This window comes from Osmerus mordax, chromosome 19 (assembly GCF_038355195.1).
Source record: "Osmerus mordax isolate fOsmMor3 chromosome 19, fOsmMor3.pri, whole genome shotgun sequence".
Lineage (NCBI taxonomy): Eukaryota > Metazoa > Chordata > Actinopteri > Osmeriformes > Osmeridae > Osmerus > Osmerus mordax.
In genome coordinates, this window is record NC_090068.1 from 8,136,520 (window position 1) to 8,156,803 (window position 20,284).

General features: G+C 42.5%; 3 protein-coding genes across 4 annotated transcripts; all 3 read right to left on the reverse strand.

Moving 5' to 3' along the window:
- Window positions 1-223: 223 nt before the first annotated feature.
- Window positions 224-11,539, reverse strand: si:dkey-250d21.1 (uncharacterized). Its single transcript, XM_067257246.1, has 11 exons — window positions 11,328-11,539; window positions 10,714-10,834; window positions 10,142-10,255; window positions 9,893-9,929; window positions 7,971-9,790; window positions 7,832-7,859; window positions 5,482-7,265; window positions 5,171-5,219; window positions 3,129-4,927; window positions 2,960-2,996; window positions 224-2,787 (listed from the first exon to the last, which is right to left on the reverse strand). The coding sequence occupies exons 1-11, from the start codon at window positions 11,426-11,428 to the stop codon at window positions 1,292-1,294; spliced, it is 7,386 nt and encodes a 2,461-aa protein (XP_067113347.1). The 5' UTR covers window positions 11,429-11,539; the 3' UTR covers window positions 224-1,291.
- A 719-nt stretch (window positions 11,540-12,258) lies between these two features.
- Window positions 12,259-15,258, reverse strand: thap12a (THAP domain containing 12a). The gene is made up of 5 exons (XM_067256986.1): window positions 15,100-15,258; window positions 14,721-14,841; window positions 14,517-14,618; window positions 14,392-14,428; window positions 12,259-14,303 (listed from the first exon to the last, which is right to left on the reverse strand). The coding sequence occupies exons 1-5, from the start codon at window positions 15,192-15,194 to the stop codon at window positions 12,514-12,516; spliced, it is 2,145 nt and encodes a 714-aa protein (XP_067113087.1). The 5' UTR covers window positions 15,195-15,258; the 3' UTR covers window positions 12,259-12,513.
- Window positions 15,259-15,500: 242 nt separating this feature from the next.
- si:ch211-266i6.3 (cytoskeleton-associated protein 2) lies at window positions 15,501-19,099 on the reverse strand. Of its 2 annotated transcripts, none has more exons than XM_067257393.1 (7): window positions 19,039-19,099; window positions 18,706-18,773; window positions 17,764-18,563; window positions 17,281-17,638; window positions 16,970-17,030; window positions 16,586-16,748; window positions 15,501-16,473 (listed from the first exon to the last, which is right to left on the reverse strand). In XM_067257393.1, the coding sequence occupies exons 2-7, from the start codon at window positions 18,742-18,744 to the stop codon at window positions 16,197-16,199; spliced, it is 1,698 nt and encodes a 565-aa protein (XP_067113494.1). In that variant the 5' UTR covers window positions 18,745-18,773; window positions 19,039-19,099; the 3' UTR covers window positions 15,501-16,196. The 2 variants fall into 2 exon arrangements, with proteins under 2 accessions (XP_067113494.1, XP_067113493.1); XM_067257392.1 differs by having other exon boundaries at window positions 16,586-16,841.
- Window positions 19,100-20,284: the final 1,185 nt, after the last annotated feature.

Sequence of the window (20,284 nt, forward strand, 5' to 3'; positions counted from 1 at the left end):
CATAAACAACGTCTGAAGTGAATATCTGGTTTAGAGAGAAACCAGTCCAGTTCAGTTGTGTATCTCAAATGCAGACATATTGTCCACAGTCCAAGCTACTCCTTCTTTTAACAGCAAGAACCAAAGACAAGAAACCGGCACAAAAATTAAAAAGAATACATAGGAAAAAGGATTTTGCAGTCCTGCACAACCTCTGTTCACCAAACCTCTGAAGTTTTGCACAACAGTAAGATTCAAGCAGGAAATCCCTCAGCTATCTTAATCCTCTTTTATTACTTAGTATTAAAACAGTCTTTAGTAAGAGTATATGCCTACAACTACATACCTTCCAATAAAAAAAACAAATTTTAACTGAATGGAACACTTTAGAGATTGCATTTGTATAGCTCCCTATTGGATGGTTTATTGATATCATCAAATATATACATCTCCATAATCTACAGTTACTAGAATTAACAATTAAGAAACAAAAAATATTAATATAGTTTCAGTAAGTAAAATCATTTGAATAATTAAAAAACACAACTCTGATCCAAACTGAAAGACTAGTCCCCTCATTCAGTGCAATCAGAAGACTCGCAACACCCTCTTGTGGCATTCCAAAATAATGTTACTTCAACTGCTACTGTACCAGTGTTAAAATAAAAACTATATACATTTTTTTTTCCACAAGTTTTTATTAATTTTTTGACAAATATATATGAAGGCTGTCCTCTTAAGGAGACAGTATTTGGAGACATTGCAGCAAATTAACCCCTCTAAGACCCCTCTAGACTGGAATCCTAGGCAATCATAAAACACAAACATGAAATAACTAACCATCTATTTGTGCCATGGGAGGGAATGATACAAATTAAGTGAATTGATGCAAGTGATTCTTTAATTGAGAGAAAATTAATTAGATCATGTTTTAATAATAGTAAAACAGTTATTCCAAAAGCCTGATGGGACTGAATTATTTGTTGACATCAGTATTATCATGATGCATGGAGTAGACTAAGTTTTGCATAAAGGCACACAAGCATTGGTAACCCCTCAGGTGAGCATTGCTTTTTTTTGGCAAGACATTGGTCCCAATAGGCAGTACAAGTGTTTCAACAAAAAGAATATATGCTTGCAGGAAAACAATAAAATCTTCAATCATTCATGTATACATAGAAATATCACCTAGTAAGTTAAAAAAGGGACTGAGACCTAAATAAAGAGTGAGGATACAATGGGTCAGCAGTATATGACACCCTCTAAGAAGCCAGGTTTATACTCACGAGCTTTGAGGGCAGACCATTAACTATTACAGAGGATGAAGTTCGGCAATGCACCTTCTCTCCTGCTGTACAAAGCCCTGTAGACTTCTCTTTCCCTGTCTAAAGGTACTTTCTTTCCTTGAGAAGGGCAAGATGACGAGGAGACGAAGGAGAGTTTCAAAGTTACTGAAGCTCCGTATGTGCGACACCTTCAGGGTGTCGAGGACTGTGGCAGGGAGATAGCCTGCCATGGGATCCAACCACTTCTCCTTCCAAGACTTCAACTCGGTGTGGAGCGAGGCTACATCTGGCAAGTCATCCTTGTACATGCGGAGCATGTGCACAGCAACACTGTTGCTTTCTAGCTTGGACATTGCGTAAGGCACTATCACCAGGCAACTCAAGGTGCTCAGAACTTGCTCGGTGAATAGCTCTGTGACCTCAGCAATGACATGCTCTACCAATCTTTCACTCACTGCTCTTTTGTAAAACTCGCTCAGGGGTTCTAGAAGTGGTGGGTGTAGCATGGTTATCTGCAACTTGGAAGCTAAAGTGACAGCCTCCTCAAACCAGGCCTGATGATGGTGGTCAATATCACTCATCAATTCGCTGAGGGAAGTCTGGAGGTCGGGCAAGTTACTCACAGCTATCAACACATCCAGGGGCTTTCCCTGGAGAGACTGACTGAACTTTCGGGTCAAGCTCAGAACGTTCTTCAGCACAACTGTGGAGAAGATGAACTCGAAACTTCGGACTGCATTAAGGTAGCGTGACGCTGGGCTATTCGCTTCACCTTTCAGCTCGCTCAAACAGAGCATGATCACTTCTAGAAGCTCTACCATAACCTCATGCATATCGTGGCTCTTCTCCCAATTATTGATCAGCTTGTCCCTCAGCTCATTCCCTTTCCCTTCGTCATGCTGGAACATATGAATGATCATGTTGTCCAGTTTGGTCTGTCTCTCTGTGTCCTCAGTAAGCCACTGGAGCATGTCTTCTATCGAGGCTGCCCCCTCCGCTGTGTCCCCTGCTGGAGAGGACCTGGCCAGCCACACGTTCAAAGACACAGCAGAGCTGACCGTGCGCACGGCCAGGGGGTATTTCTGGGAGATCACTGTTGTGACTGCCTTCATCTGAGACCCTACTTCTCCGACACTCAAAAAGGCCTGACCTCTACAGTATTCCATGTTGAGTCCCCATTTCTCTGACAAGGCTGTCTCAATATAGTCGGCCAGGACAGCTGTGTCCTTAACGAATGGGACAAAAGCCACAGTCTCCTCGCACTGAGTGTCCTGCTTGTCCAAGTATCGGATGCAAAGTGGGACATACAAGTTGCCCTCGATGTCTACTTCACGTTCAGTTATTATTGTAAAGAACTGGGAGTCCCAGAGTTCCTTGAGGATTTCCTCTCGAACGGGTGGCTCGTAGAAAGACATTGTTTGTCTCTGTTCCGTATCGCTGTCCCCTACATTCAGATTTCCAACTGTAGGTTTCACATCCATTGGATGTTGAAGTCTTCCAGGGCAGGTTGCAGACCCAACTTCTGATAGAAATGCATGAAACAAGATGTTGTTAATACCCCTTTCCCCCCTTGTCACTCAAAATCAAATTTAACCCAACCTAAACTATCCAATCTTAACCTAGCCAGGGAAGTAATGGAAAACAAATATTTCTATGCATTAACATTATGTGATATACTTTTCACTTTTACATACCAGTTTCCAGTCTCAGTCCCCCTGTTATCATCTTCACCTGGAAAACATAACAGACCTCAGATTAGAACCAAACATTTTCTTTTGAATGCATATGACAATTTACCACAGCATACGTTATTACAACAAGATGGTGGTTTTGTTGTCTAAAAAAAATACAAGTTGTTGTTACCCGTGACAGGCATACACTGCTCTCGGAATCAACCTCGATGCACTTATCGATGACCTCTTGCAGACTTTGAATAGTCAGGTGATGCATGCGGAGCATCAAAATGTCGGTTTTGCCTCCTTTGCAGATAGTGTTCTTCAGGATATCCTTCATGGAGTTCAGCGTCGTCTTCATGAGGTCCCATTCCATGCTCACACTGGGCAGGACAGCCACCAGCCTGAGCAGCGTTGTGACAGCGGGGCTGGTCTTTGACTCGGGGTGGAGCAGGGTCTCGGAGATGGACGCCGGTGGTGCCACATCCTGATATTTCTCGATCCACACTGTGGCCCAGTTACTGATTTCCTGCTCTGCTGTGTCGGGGTCCGGAAGATCACTCAGGTACAGGCTGTAGAGCTTGTCAGTGGAGTCCTGGAGGATGGGCTGAGGGTTACATGAGGGAAGCAAAGACAGGACCTTAAGGGCCTTCAAATGGCTCTCTGAGAAGCTGTACTTCATTTCTTCTACAAGACAGCTGAGGAGGGGCACACTGAGTTTCTCCTTGTAGTACGTCTCCGGAGAAGAATAGTTGTTGGTTTCCTCTGGGAAGCAGACTTGTTCGGGGGCCACTTTGGATGCGAGTTGGAACGCCTCCTCAAACCAAGGGGAGTGTATTGCGGCGATGTTCTCCTGCATGTTACCCAGTGTCTCTATGATAGCAGGGATCTTCTCCACCTCACAGATGATGTCAGCTGGGTTGCCACAGCGAAAGACGGTACTGCAGTTTCTAAGGGGAGCACAGGCATTCTTGAGGATCACCAGATTTATAATGAAGTCCAAGCTTTTCAAAGCAGAGGACAGGACCTGTGCATGTAACGAAATTGCACCTGTGGCACTGGAACTGACTGAATCTAAACAACTTAAGATTCCCTCAAAGGTGTCGACCAGGATATCAAAGAAGTCCTCCCTCTTTTTCCATCGGGAGCAACAGGTTTCTGGAAACTCGTCCAGGGCCTCCCTAGGTGTGTTGAGTAGCCCGTCCACAGCCTGTGCCAACGCTCCCTCCAGTCCAGGGGACGAGTCAAAGAAGAGTAGCAGATCTTCCACAACATCCAGCATATTCGTGACAGAGGGAATAGCCAAACTACCAGCAAGCCAGCAGGCGAGACCGCAAGACTCACTGGGTGTGATCACTGACAGTGGATAGCTCTTGAGAAAATCCAGAGACATTTTCTTTAGGCTCTGACAGCCTGAGCCCATGCGCATGAATGCTTGTCCACGACACTGAGCCATCTGCAACCCCCAGTCTTCAGTCAGAGTCACAGCAAGAGACTTTGCTTGTACGTCAACGTCACAGTTTTCATCAAAAGGTAAATACCCAATGAGCTCCACTTTTGGGGAACTTTCACCACCAACATACCTGACAAACACAGGCAGATACTTTTTACCAGTGATTGACACTGGTCTGTCAGTGATCAATGAAAAGAAAGGGGACTCCTGGATTTCTTGGAGTATCACTTCCCTGATTGATTTTGTGAGTAGTTTTACCATTTCCTCTTCGCCAATGTTAAGTGAGCACTTGCCATCACTTGGAAACCAGTGACACATGCTGAGCTCTTGAATGACAAGCTCTTGTTCTTCTTTGGAAAGTTCTGAGAGAGAGCAGTTATTCTTTCCTAAGCGGGCAGCCAGTCTGAACACAGTTTCCAAACTTTGCCGATTATCTCCACTGTGTCCATTCTCATCCACGGGTTTGATTTCCTGTTCCTCTTTCTTCTCAGTAGATTGTGGCATCTCAAGTTCCTCTACTCCATCTTTGTCATCCACTGCAAAGACAGACAGATCAGAAGAGGGTTAGGGTTACCTATGCATTAATTAAAAACATTTTAATAAAGTGTCACAACATTTTGCAACACACAAAGCATTATTTTTTTATAAAACTTAAAATAAGTTGAGGCTAATTTAATACATTCAATTTAAATGTACTCATTGCATATGCTTACTTTACCTCCTGCGCAGAGGTTTCACAAATATAATTACCATTATACACAATGGTTTGTGAAACTTACCTTCCATGTTACTTTCAGAGCTCTTCAATAGACACTTGGATTCTTTATCCTGAGAAAACAAAAATAAAAAACATATAGCATGCTTGTTAAGTACAAAGTCTACGTAAGCGCCTTTTTTAAAAGATATTATTATTTTATTTTTTACTGCACATCTTCTTTAGTTGGACAGATACAGTGAAGCGAGATAGGAAATGAAGAGGAAAGTGAGATAGAGGGGAGGACATGCAGGTCACGCTGGCTCGCTGGCATGTAAGCTTCTTAACAAAACTAAATACAAAGTCACACAAACAATAGCCATGAGAATAACCTACCAAGCAGATCCCCTCCAATGTCTGGGGAGTGACCTTTAAGCACTGGGAAACCATCCGGTCCAGATCTCTGCTGAAGTTGGTTCCCACCTGTAGCATAGCCAAACATGGGGACCGGTCTTTGGGGCAGGTGTTCCTCAAGTACTCTTGATACTTCTTGTGGCGCATCGTAACACCACAGTCCTCCAGCACGGTGCTGGGCAACACAGACATGATCCTCAGCAGGGTGTTGATGTTCCCAAAGTACTGCATGACTGGCAAACGGAGAGTCTGAAAGATGCTCTCTGGGATAGTCAAGGATGCAACTTTGGTCTTCCACTTCACTCTCCAACAGCACAACTCGGTGAAGAAGTTGTCGGCGTCGGGGAGGTCGCTGCTGTAGAGTGGAGGCTTGGACTTCAGGATCTCAAACATGTAGCTCACGGTCACAGAGCATGGAACTAGGGAGAGGAAGTTCAGGGCTTCCTTGTGGTCTTCAGAGAAATGGTCTTTCACAGCATTGATGAGGTTGTCCACGAGTGGCACACTCAGAGCATCTTTGTAGTACATAGCTGGTTTCAACATGCTATCCCTGGGCAAGGTCGAATTATCAGGCACTTTAATCTGCACACCTAGACTCTGTGCCAGGGCACAAGCTTCATCAAACCAATTCTGGTGAAACACCTTGATGTTAGTCTTCACCCTGTTTAGGGTAGCCACAATGCCACTGATCTGGCAGAGCTGGGAGGCGGCACTGAAATGATCCTTCTGCAGGCCAGCACTAAGCTCTCTGGTGAACGAGGAGGAATTCTTCAAGGCTACCATGGGTACAATGAACTCAAAGTCCCTTATTCGACGTAGCAGATTGCCAGCTTGTTCTGAGATGGGTGGTTTCCATCGCTGTGGGTTGTCTTTGATTTTCTCCAGACATTCAACTAGGGGTTCCAGCATCTGCACAAAAACCTCATAGGAGTCATGCTTCTCTTGCCAGACGGTACAGAACTTTCCCTGTAACTCTTGGATTTTCTCAAAGCTTTCCCTGAGCCCAAATGCAATTACATGGTCTAACTGTTTCTCAAGTGTAGGCAAGCTGCTAAAAAACATCAGCACTTCCTCAAAGGTATCCAGTGCTCGTTTTACAGAGGGCACAGGGATGGTTTTAGACCACCATGTATTGAAAGAGTAACAAGAGCTGTGAGTGCATATAGCAAGAGGGTACTTCTCCTGGATTTTGCAGGCAAAGGCTTTCAGCTTATAGGACACCTCACCAGATCCGAGGTAGGCTTGCCCTCTACAATAGCGTAAATCTAGGCGCCATTCTTTGGTGACAGTCTCAAAAAGGCGCTCGGACATTGCATCACAGTCGAGATCCACATCAATGAATCCCATTAGCTCCAATCGCATGACATCAAAACTGTCTACGAACCTGAGGAAAAGTGGTAGATAATCGGTCTCTCCAAGCCTTACAACGCTGTCAATGAACAGGGAGAAGAACGAACTCCCCACCTCCAGCAGAATGCCTTCCCGTACTGAATCTTCGCATACCGTGAGCACTTCTTTCATCTCAGACTTGGACACATATTCAACTTCTCCGTCTTGTTCCAATGGCGCCTCACTACCCTGCCTCATTTGGCTGTTGTACGCAGCTGTCACAGCAGCTTGCAGAGCAGATTTGAGGGCCTCCTTATCAGTCTCGGCACACTTTGGTTGCACGACTCTTTCGGTTTCCATCTCAATGGTCATGACTTCTGTTTCTTCTTCCTGCTCCTTTTCAGTGTGGTTTCCATCATTCTCCTCAGGGACCGAAGCTGCAATAGAGGAAAAAAGGGAAAATGTAATTGATTAATTTGCAGATGGCACCAGATGAGAAGACATTAGGTGAGAGGCATGTGTACTCGAGTAATCAGTTTGGACACCAGTATGTTAAACGTCAAGAGTAAATCACCCAAGATAAAAGTAATTTTAACCCTGTTCTATATTCAAAGTTAACATTTTTAGGAGCGTATGCAGTGATGCAACTGCTATCTATGAATATCTGCATTGATCCATGCAGCAAAAAGGATAGGCAGGTGCAGATAAAAAAATAAATTTAGTAAAAGAAACATTCCTTTTTTCACCAGCCAACTAGATTTTATTTAATTTAATGCAACATTTAAATGGTTGTGGATGTCTTTTTTCTTAATGTAGGCTGTTTAGCGCTGCACAGGTAAACACCTACCCCCATTTTTGATAGGGTGTTCATTTCAGACTCTATTCTTACGTTTGCAAGTGCTTGAGTACTCTATAATATGGTAATGTGGGTACTCGAACACTGCATTACTTAACATGTCCATCCTTAGACAACATCACAAACTAAATACAATAATTGTCTTACCTGTGGGCTGCACTTCTATCACATCCTCCTACAAAACAAACATCATCATTAAATATATCATATATCCATCATATGCAAATAATTTAAAGCCCTTATAATTGCAATGAGCAATTTATGAGATATCAAATAGACAGCTTACCATATGCAGCAACGCCAAAATTTCAGGGTGCTTCTGGACATAGGTCTCCACCACATCTTCCACATTGAAGTGCACATCTTGATTTACAAAGACAAATGCCATGTTGCACAGTCTCTGGTCATCTGGTGTGGCCATTAGGTAGGACTGGAATCTTTCCAACACCATATTGTACTGCCCGTACACATCTGCCTGTGCATTCACACAGGGAATCGTGCCCAGAACCCTGAGCAGGCTCTGCACATTAGGATAAAACCCAATGTCTGGAATTTTCAAAGTGGCAAATGCTGTTGTCGGCAGGATCCTGCGCTTGCTAGCATGTCTCCACTTCACCTCCCAATAACCAAGCTCATCATAAAATGTGTCGGGCCTTGCAAGGTTATTCAGATTGGCGTCTGCCACTTTATCCCTGCGGATACTAAAATTGTGATCAGCCATGTAAGAGGGAACCAATGAAAGCCATCGGAGAATCCGTACCATCTCAGTGCTAAACACTCTCTTCACCTCATCAGTGAGATACTGCAACACATGCCTGCTTAGAGTTTCTCTGTACAAGTCTTCCAGGGGGGTGTCAGTCACTGATCCTTTGTCTGTCTCAGGTAAGGTCTCCGGCACACAGACTGCCACACCCAGCTTCTTAGCCCGGCCCACAGCGTCAGAAAACCACTTCCTGTGGAGTATTGCAATCTCCTGCATATACTTGTTGACCAGCTTTAAGGCATTGGAGATTGTATACTGCAGAGTGCTGCTGATGCTAATGGCTCCTCTGAGACTTGAGTTGAGTATGCTGACACAACAAAGAGTGTTTTTCAGAACAACTAGGGTCATGATGAAGTTGAAATTCTTCAGGAAAGGCTTGAGATTAGCCATTTGCTCTGCAGTGTCTGCATCTGTTGTTGAGGACGTGGTCATCTCATTGATGCAACTTAGGAATGGCTCAAGGATCTCCAGCATGACCTGAAATGCATCGATGCCATACTCCCAGTTGTCCTGGCAACCCTCTGTGATCCTATCTGCTTCCCCTTTAAGGTGGCCATATGTTGACCTGATCTTTATTTCCAATCTTTTCCTAAGATCAGGTGTTTTTCTAAGTATCTGGGCTACCTCCTCAACTGAATTCACAACCTTCTGAATTGAAGGTATGGGCATGGAGCGAATTAGCCAAATATTGAATGCATACGGGTCACTTGGAGCTAGTACTACCTGAGGAAACTCCTGAAGGATCCTGTTTGTGAGATCTCTCATCTTCTGACACATGCTACCTGTGGTTATGTATGTGAGTCCACGACAATGCTCCATCCTCAATTCCCACTTGTTTCGAATCTCTGAGAGTAGCATGTAAAACAGGCTCTCAGCATCCGCATCACAGGGCAGGAAACCCATGAGGTGTTTCTGAGGGAAACCGGCCACGGTAACTGATCTAATGAACACTGGGATCTGTTCCTTCCCCTCGATATTTGTGACATCTTGAAGCAATATTGAGAAATAACGTGCCAATCTCAAACTGTTCCGGATCTCCTCTTGCATGAGATCTTCAGTGAACTGAAGCACTTCTTTCTGGTCAATTTTTTCCACACAGATAGGGTTAAGAGACTGCTGACCTCTATGGCCTCCCAAAGGTTCATCAGGGTTGGGGTTAGCATCATTCCTAATGCTGAAACCAGAAAAGGCAAGAGTTTCCTTGAAATAGACTTTAAGGATTTCCTTTTCTTTGGAGTTGGGTGTCTCTTCAGTCTTTTGGTCCTCTTCCTGTGATTCACATACAATGCTCTCTCCAGGCTCCTCTTTCAATTCAGCACTTAACTCAGGTGTGACCTCGTCATCTAAGAAAATAGATAAAGTTGGTTGATATATACATAGCAGATCCGTAAGATTATACACTGATGTGAATAACTAGGCACAGTTGGCAAATACATGTCAGTTACCTTTAGACTTCTTCAAGGAAGCAAGCTCTTCTTCAGCCTGTGGGTTGGAATTATTTCAATAATGAGGCAATGAAACAATATTTTCATTACTTGCAGTGTGGTTATATTTAATTACTGGTTACAGGATTTAATAACCAAACGGTCTGAATGTTGAGGAAATACAGGATGTAAAGAATTTCATGACATGGCATTCTTTGCATGGCATTAATTAAGAGGATTGATATAATAGTGTGAATTCCAAATACTTACTGGAACTATTGTTCTTTTCCTAGTGTGGGTCAATGGATTGTTTGAATGGCTTGAGAAGATGAATATTGTTGGAATGGCATCCTCCTTCAGCACCTTCTCAGTGCTGTCCATGCCCTATAAAAAAAAAAAACTTCCTAATTTAACTAATTGTGTCGAATATCTCCTATGTTGAGTGGCTCATTATTATCTTCTATCTAAACCTAATGCCTTGTCCTTACTGATCTTGTAATCATGTTGTCTTCTTTGATGGTGCCCTTTATAATTTATTGATATAACTTTTTTGCAATTTCCCACTGGGGATCAAAAGTACCTACTACTACCACTTCTTATACCATTATTAATACCAATTATTATGGGAAATTATGGCAGGATTGTTTGGCCACCATTATTTATTGAAACATAACCTCCATTCCATCATTATTGATTCAGGACCAGATTATAATTTAAAATAAACCCCAACATTGTATGGTCTATGTTTAATGTGAAACACAACCTAAAACGTGTGTATTTGTATTATCCGGAATAAATAAATTGCAGGAATGGACACAAACTGTTTTTGTCGTAATACTTACAAGAGGACAAATCAGGGATGGCTCAAAGTGATTAGCACATAGTCTGTAAAGCTTGTGCAGTTGTTCAGGAGTCTTTGATGCCAGATCTTGTCGACGACAATTATTTAGCCATTGTTTGCATCTGTAATGTAACCATAGAACACAAGATTACAAAAAGTAACCACACATGAGATGTATACAATGCAATCACACCAATTATGCCTTTATAAATTCAAAACAATTCAACTTCGAGTTGAGCTAGTGGCTAAAACAAGTTAACATTTAGCTTACTGTACCTAGCCCCAAATAGCATGCTAAGCACTGTAAGGCCCTGTATAATTCCTGGAACAAAATGGAACATGCATAACATGCAACAGAAACAAAACAGTTTACAAACTCCAACGGACTCCTAGTGAAAGCATCGGGCATTATGTTGACGTATTATGCAACGAAACCTGCATGCAATGCTTTGGTTCCAGGAATTAGACTGGCCATTTTCAATTAAACTAGCTAGCTAGCATTGAATAGCTTATTTATGTTGTTAGCTAGGGGATACGCAGAACTTTATAAACTGGTGCAGTAGTACTTGAACACAAATTATCACCAAAGTCGACTTATTTTTAGTAGCTAGTTACCTTTCTGCATCCAAAGGAAATCGAAAAAAGAGGACGTTGGATCCCTCTCTGTGTAGATCACAATTTGGTGCGGCACAGCAGTCGGGCATTTTGGGCTGCATGTACTACTGTAGATCAGAATAAACCATGCCTCTCATAAAAATCCGAAACCCTACGTGTCGAGTTTGTAGATACGAATTCTAACGGAATGCTAGAATTAACTTTGCGTTGAAATAACTTATTTCATTCTTAAAAAGTTGATGAGATGCGTGGGGCTCTCTCGAGTGTTTCAACCAGGAAGAAGTCTACCGAGGGACGGAAATGGTTCTATGCAGAGCTTGAATGGCGCACTGATCTCTGATCTTAGTACCATGTGTTCTGCACTGGAATAATGTAATTATTGTGCATTTACTCATCTATAATTTCAATGTACACACATTACAATTCTGCTTATTTCATATTATGACTGTACGTGAATTACAGGTTGAGTTTACAGAATATATAATCCCACCACGAGGCCTCTATCGCCAAACGGTGCATTTATCACGTGACATTTAGAGCTCTATCGTATGCTTCAGATTCGGTTCCATCTGTGGACATCATAGATGGAACGTGTGCTGAAAATAGGCCGCTTGATCGGCGTTCACTTTAGATGGAAGGTTTTTCTTTTCTTTTTTTGTACTCAAGATGTGTTTTGAATCTGAATTGTCATTCTCTCATCTGTTCACTTAACATTTTAGTGGTATATAATGAATAAGTGCCAGAATCATAATTCTATAGTTAACTAATCCATTAATAACACTAATCTTAGAACACTGTCATTATTTCATCAAACAAACTAAGATTTCCATGTCTTTTCTTAAATCAACAATTGAGAAATGCAAAAAATAGATAAACAGAAGCTATATACTTATTTATTGAACAACAAATGTGTAAAAATACTGTAATCACGTTAACAGTTTGGATTAGAAAATGATAAATGCACCCATCAAATTATTTTGTATGATTGTAAGACTATTAAACAGTATTTGTTACATTTTACAGCACCATGTTGGCCTAAAACATTTCTATCATCATCTATTCAATCTATTCAGGTTTTTTTTGTTTGTTTACAACATATAACAGACTCATCTATGTATACCACACACATTGTAATCAAACAATATTTACATTGACTTTAATAAAGATGCCACTTTCTCCAGTCATATCATTCTTTCTCAGGGTACTTCTCCATGTAGGTGTCTACAATGAAGTCCAAGTTGTGTGTAGCATTATAATGCATGTTCAAAAAAATAATACTCTTGGATCTGTGGTCGCCAGGTGTATTTTCCACGTACAGTTTAAGCCGTTTGCGGGCTGCATCACAACTGCTCTCAGCCGTCAAAAACGGCAAGGTGGCAAGCACCTTCAGGAAGGCAAGCACATTGGGGAAGAATTTCACTTCAGCCAACAGCAGGGTTTCGGGGACACTGGAGGGCAGAGTGGTGACATCCTTGACCCTGTGCTTCCACTTCACCCACCAGCAGTGGAGCTCTGCAGGGAGTGTCTCTGCATTCGGAAGGTCATTTTTAAACACATCCATGTTTTCCTCGGATGCGTTGAACTTCAGTTGACCCATGACAGCAGGGACCAGCAACAGACATTTCATGGCCTTGATGTGACTTTCAGTAAACAGATCCTTCATTTCGTTGAGGACATGGGTCACGACGGGGACAGACAGGTGTTCCTTGTAGTAATTCTCTGGCTGCACCTCGGTTCCAGACTCGGAACGATGCTTTCTCAGGTACAGCCTGGGAACCTTAACTTGGATCTCCATTGCAGAAGCTAGGTTGATGGCTTCCTCAAACCAGAACTCGTGATACACATCAATGTTGTCAGAGACCTCATTCAGCGAGTGCAACACAGCTGTCAAATTATTTGCAGCAAAGTAGGTGTCAGTCGCTTGCCCTTGCAAGTTCTTACCAAAGGCACGGGTGAACGACAGGGTGTTTTTCAGCACAACCAAAGCTATAATGAACTCAAAATCAGCCAGGGCTGTAGATATTTCTAAAGCATTGTGAGTGACTTCATCGCTCCACCTCATGTCTTCATTGTCATGAACACTATCCACACAGAGCAAAAGAGATTCTATGATATCAACCGCCACCTCAAACGCATCGTGCCTTAATGTCCAGCTGGTACGACATGCCTCTTTCAACTCATTGGTTTTCTCTTCCCTGCCTTGATAGAATATCGAGATGGCATTTTCTAACTCTAATTTCAGTGAAGGGGCATCCTTGAAAAAGGACTCAATCTTCTTAAAAGTAGACATGACAATCTGCGGCCCTGACAGTGACATACTATTTACCAGAAAGGTGTTCAAAGCAAATGTTGACAATGTCGAATGCAGTATCATAGGATACTTCTCTGTTAACCTGGTAGAGATGGCTTTCATTTTGCTGGCATGCACACCAGAGCACAAGTGGGCTTGCCCTCTGCAGTTTTCTATATTCAGGCCCCACTTGTCAGTTACCATAGATAGCAGTTGCTCTGTTAGGGTCTCCTCATCTCCCTGAAAAGGAAGCAGTCCGACAAACTCCTCCCGCAGGCAGTTAGACTGGTCCACAAATCGCAAAAAAACAGGGAGGTGGCACTGCTCTTCTATGTCCACCAAATCATCTGTGACTAGTGAGAAGAAGCGACTTTCTCTGACCTCCTGCAGGAACTCCTCGCGAACCCCATTCTCACACACCTCCAACATTTGACTCAGTTGTGTGGAGGAGCAGAGCTCTTTTCCAGGAGTCAACACTTGATTCCCAACACTCATTCTATATTCTAACAATGCCTGCACATTACTCAGAGTGACGCTCTCCTGTACATCTACAGCATGCCTGTTCAAGGGAATATTTTGTTTGCTTAGCACCAGAAGAACTTCACAAATGGATTTTAGGATCTCTCTGGGGTCTGTGTCTTCCATAATTATTTGGGAGTCATCTTCGGTTTTCTCTATTAAGTCATCTGGAAGACAAGGCAGAACAAAATACAATGCATTTTGGTATTTTACAGTGAAGTTGACAATCAGGTAAACGACACATCTAAAACTCACCTTTCTTCACTTTACTGTCCTGTGGATCATCTTGAATCTGGAAAATAAAACATCAAATATGAAACACAAAAAGTGTTTGAAGTATAAGTCTATGAATTTGGAAGTTTCATGCAGCTAATCCTTACTTCTCCCTTCCGCTTGCACTGTCCACTTGTGGGGTTAGTGGGCTGGCCTGATGAATCAAATATGGTTGGTATAGCATCCTCCTTCAATGCAGTGTTGTGAAGCTGAACAACAAGTGAGCAGATATGTTAATCATAGTATTGACTACTCCAGCAGTGTGAATACAGAAATGGTTTAATATTAATGTTGTGAATGATTTCACTTACAGTTGTTTCCATCACTGAATCTTCGAAGTGTTTCGCACAAAGTCTGTACTGTCTGTACAACTCGTCTGGGGTTTTGTCTTCAAGATCAATGCGATTGCAGTTTTCAATCCACTTCTTGCATCTGAGAAGGGGAGAAACAACAACATTGGACATTATACAGATAATGCCAATAGTCAGAGCCCAGTAGGCTCACTACATAAGCGGTGTAAGGCCTCGGAAATAACACAAGGCCCCTGCTGAATTATCTATTATTATGTCCATGTAGTCAGTTACCTAAGATGTAGTATCTAGTATTACTACCAGCTAACTAGCTAAAAGGCAAGACAATTACTAATAGTATTAGGCTTACTAGCTAGATAGATAGCTAACTTGCTGTTACCTTTCGCTGTTTCTTGGGAACCTGAAGAGGGGAGGAAGGCTGGGCAGACTGCAGTTGTTACTTGTGCAACTTGAAAAAGCACAGTTGTTCGCCATTGCTGTCAAATGTGTTTCAACTTCATACGTACACCATTTGCATTAGCTAACTATATAATCAAACTACCACAACTCGATGCAAGCCAGTGTGCAGGAAGCGACAACTGCCGTAGTATCCCATGAACCTTTGCATGCATAACATGGCAAAAGCGCGCGTGGCGATGTCTCAAAAGTTACGTCGCATCCTATGTCACCAAGAGCCGGAATCATATAGGAGGAAAATAAAGGAATTTCAGTTGAAAAATGCATTTATTTTAGATAAAGGTTTAATTCACAAATTTTAATGTGTAAGACAAAACCGTTATTGGTGGTTTACATGAAAGAAAGGACATTGTCCTGCAAATCACTGTAAGAAAAAGCACGGCCCCCTGGCAATTTTATTTCTTCTATATTATGTTTTGTCTTACGTTATAATTAAGGTTACGTTTTGTGCTGTTTTCTAATGAGCCTCCTACCACATGAATCACTTTTGTTTAAAACACAAAAAAACCCTCTTTGGTTTTAATGGCAGAGTTAAATCAACATTGAGATTTGCATTGCCGCCACCTACTGTTTAGGAGTATAAGGCCGGCGGTTAAATACGGACAATACGAAATTGATATTATTTTGTCTCATTTAAACTGCAACACAATTCTTTACAAAGCCTCTTTCATCTTTATTAATGAAAGTTGTCAACACTGAACACCAACATACATTCATAAAACTGATTTACTAAAACAAAAAGGTATAATACAAAACATAATATAAGATTAGAAACTTTAGAAAAAGTGAAAGGCCTAGATGGTCTGACTTCCTTGACAACCTCCATGAGTCATATAGGGATTAGTACATATGTAGTGACTTTTGCTCCTCTTAGCGTATGTGTATGTAATAACTGCAGTTAACTTTTTTCCATCAATGAACCAAAATCAATGATGTAAGGTGCCCTTAAGTTACCATGAACAAACATTGGTACCTATCTTATGCATTACAGAGCATTCCCAAGTCTAAGCAGCACAGCACTCAGATCTTCCCAAGGTCTCTTGGATGGTCTGGAAGCTCCTCCAGGAGAGCTGGGTTCTTCCTGTAAATGTAGGCATTGGCATCATCATCCAGCTGCACCAGTTCAGCCAGCGACGACACACAGGGGTCGTGGTCAGTCAGCATGCCAGGCAAGCGGGATGACTTGCGTTGGATGCGACAGGAACGACGCACTGGTGTCAGGAACTTGAGGTCCTTTATGGTGTTCTTCCTACTCGAGCCAGTAGCACTTGCTTCACCCTCCATGGTTTTCTTGACACTGAAGAACAAATATAAACTCAGTATGAGAAATGGATTGAGAGCTAGTAACACTTGCATGGGAATCTACCCAGTCTATGGTTTTCATTTTCAGAGGAGGAGACGAGACTCACCTTTGCAGGTACGGAGTTGTCCTCACGCTGTATTTCACCACAGATGCTCCTTGAGTCTCTGGCGTGGTCCCCGTCAGGTCCTCACAATCAGATTCCCCTTCCTCGCTACAGGACTCGTTTATCTCTTCTGCCTCACTCTTTACATCATCCTCTGACTTGACATCTAAAACAGTCTCAGGCAATTCGTTCTCCTTGTTATCTGGCTCATAGTGTACCACATTCTCCTCCTCAAATTCATCCTGTGTCTCTTGTGGTTCTAATATGGATATAATAATATGAAATACAAAAGTTAGAGAATAAATGCCAACCACCTGATTATAGTCAATTTAATAACTTATTAACATGAATGTATTACTTCAAGGAACAAACGACCCCAACACTTACCATCTACACACTGAGAGGGTGTCTCCATGGCCTCCAAAACATTACAAAGGTTTACTACAACCTACGGTAAAAATGGACAAGAGAAAGTTAGGATACAATCTGGCACTATCATAAATAAAAAGAGCAAATAGTAAACATGCGGTCCCCCACCAGGGATGTCGTTTCTCCCTTGGGTCAGTCAGTGACCAGACTGCCCCCTAGCAGCACAAATTCTACTTTACTATATGACAAACTAAGAAACAGGGACCGTTAAACAGTAGCCCCACCCCCACCATTTTTTTTATTAATATATATAAACATAAAGTTCTTACATCATCAATTCTGACCTCTGGGTCAACCGGGAGGTCCATATCAGAATTGTCAAGCAGGTCTAAAGTTGTGTTCATGATCAGAGGACTTGAGGCACATGCAGTCAGCAGCTCTGGTTCCTGGTTGTTGTCAGGTGGAGGAGCAGTGTTGGGCTCTGGAGCTTGCAGACCAGGCTGTGGTTTAGTCTCAGTCTGGGCAGGAGGTTGAGGCTCACCACTGTACTCTGGCTCAGGGATTATTTGGGATGGGGCCTGGACTTCAATCACTTCAACCAGTCTGGTTATTGGGGCTGCCCGCGATGTCATCGGGGGTCTTTTCAAAGTCTTCCCTTTGGATGCTAACCACTCTGCCAGCTTTGCTCTGGTGGTCAAGAATATAAAGATGGTTGTTAACTCAGAACAGATCACTTACAAAAGGAATTTACACAATTAAGACGTTTTCACTGACAAATGCTTTTGAATTGTGGTAATAAAAAGGGCACACACTTTCTCTCTTCAGCAGTGTCCGTGTGTACTCTGTACTGACTGAGGGTGCTTGATACAGCAGGCTTGTTGACCTTCGGATTTCCAACAGGCATCTTGGGCTTGGTTCTCCGTGACTCTGTTCCCTTGGATACCATAGCAGGCTTAGTGGAGCTGGCACGTGCCAGGTATCCACATGAAGCATGTCTGGCAGGGGGACCTGCATCGCGAGCGGCGGCAGGCCTGCTGGCAGCAGGGCATTTGGAGACCGGATTTGGCCCGTCAGACACGGATTTGGAGGGTTGACCTTGAGGAGGCTTCTGTGTGCCACGCCCATGCAAATCAGCGATGGATTTGGATTTGACTTTGGTAAAAAATTTTGTCTTCTGTGTTTCAACCTTGGGCACTGATGGTTTTGTGGATGCTTTGTTTTCTACTCCTCCATCCAAGCTACAACTAGACTTCCAGATAGCCCCAATTTTGGACTGGACAACTCTGCCTTTGTAGGTGCCTGGTGCAGGCTTAGAGGGTATGGAAGCCTGTGGCTTTGGAGCCTCTGTGACAAGCTTTCTCTGTCTGACAGCCTGTTTGGTGAGGAAAGCCTGGCTAAGTGTATGGCGTGATTTAGCATCACTTGCTGCCCTTGCATCTTTCTGCCCTGTCTTGACCTTTTTCACAACATCTGCTTCCTGTCCCAGAATAATTTCCTTTTCATCAACCTTTGAATGCAAAGGAGCAAATGAAGTTGTCACTGTTTTGGAGACCTCCCTTGTATTTAAGGTCTTAGTGAGACCACTTGCTGGTCTCGTGTTCTCTTTGTTACCCTAATGTAGACAAAATAGACATAGCTACAGGTTAGAATACATTTTAAAAATACCAATTGGCAATACGGTGCCAATGTAATTCAAGAATCTCTGTAGTCTCGCCTTTTGAATTCTTCCTTTCGTAAAAATGTGCCTACTGTACCTTTTTAAGGTTGACCTTTACTTTTGAAATAGTCTCCATTGCGTTTTCGACGTCCCCAAACACAGTCCCTAATAAAAAAAGACAGCCATTAGCATGCTAGTTAAACAACAATGAAATCAACAATTCTACAAAAACAAACTAGTTAGCTTTCCATAGGCAGCTACAGTACAGTTAGATCTCGTATAGTTTACAGAAATGCTGGCAGTCCATGTGCACGAACATTATCTAGCTTCACTTCACTGACTTTAACGTATACGGCGAGTAGTCATTACATCACAACTTTAGTAATTTGTTCAGAAATACAGCAGATTTATTTCAATGTATACGACTTACCTGTGCAACTTCACTTACAAAACTGAGGATTTGTCAGATATCCTAGGTCTAGCGTCGCAACAACGTCTTCTTACGGTCTCATTCACATTTAAGTTTGGCGCTGCATTAGATACGAAATGCTTCTTTTGCATTGGTCAACATGGCGTTGGTAGACGATTCGTTTAGCCAATTGAATGCCTTTTCCTAGAGAAACGGACTGAATGTATTGGGCATTAGATATTTGGGAGGCGGGCTCTGTTTCTGAATAAGGACTACTGTATGTTTGAATGTTTGAAACATGCAAGAACATTCCTCGTTCAGGTTGCCTACACCCAAATAGACATCGAGCTGACTGACAACTTGATGTGCATCCCACTGATTCACAAACGTCTTTCGTGTTGTCCTATATCTCGCCTACGTGATTGCAGCAATATAAAAAAGCGAGGGAATGTTTCTGGAATGTAGCTGTCAGTTAGTTACATCATTGACTAGAACCCCTACAAATCACAAAATCACAATCTCTAAACATAATGTAAACACCCGAGGGATGAAAACAAAAACGTTCTGTCTCGAATGTCCCAGTTTACGTAGGACACAGACTGATCCCACTGTGTTAATGTTTCAGTATATTTATTTGAAGGAGTAAAGTAATGTTTGTCTTACGACTGACATTACAAAAATGTTTCCCGCAGCACTTTTCAGTTAAGGCGGCCGCATAAGCAAAACACGCCTTCCGCCTTAACTACGTCGTCGTCATCGTCGTCAACAAAAAAACGGTCTCCCTTTGCTGCAGATTATCATTAATCATAAAAGGATTGTCGCAGGGGCAGTAGTAGATGGTTTGGAGATCAGAAATCGATGCATGATAAAAAGTTTTTCTTTGTAGGTACAAACACGCACGCAAAGAACAATCGATGGCTAACGAAGCTAAAAGACTACTGTTAACGTCTTTAACCCGTGTATCTTCTATGAAAACAAATAAAGATTACAACCGAAACAGAAGTATAAAATTCCAGGGTCTAACATTAAACACCAATGCTACACTTTACTATTCGTCAAAAGCCCTCCACAAAAGACCGATATACAACTTCGAGAACAAGTGAGTGAGTGGCAAGAGATTCGAGGTTGATTTCACTTTTATCGGTAAACATGGATGCGGTCAAAGCAGGCTGCATCCGGCCCTGTGTCCAATGGTGATCTCTAGAGAAAGGTGCATATTGCACGTCCTGATTGCATCTCGGGGGTGTGAGAAGCCACCTCTCTGAAA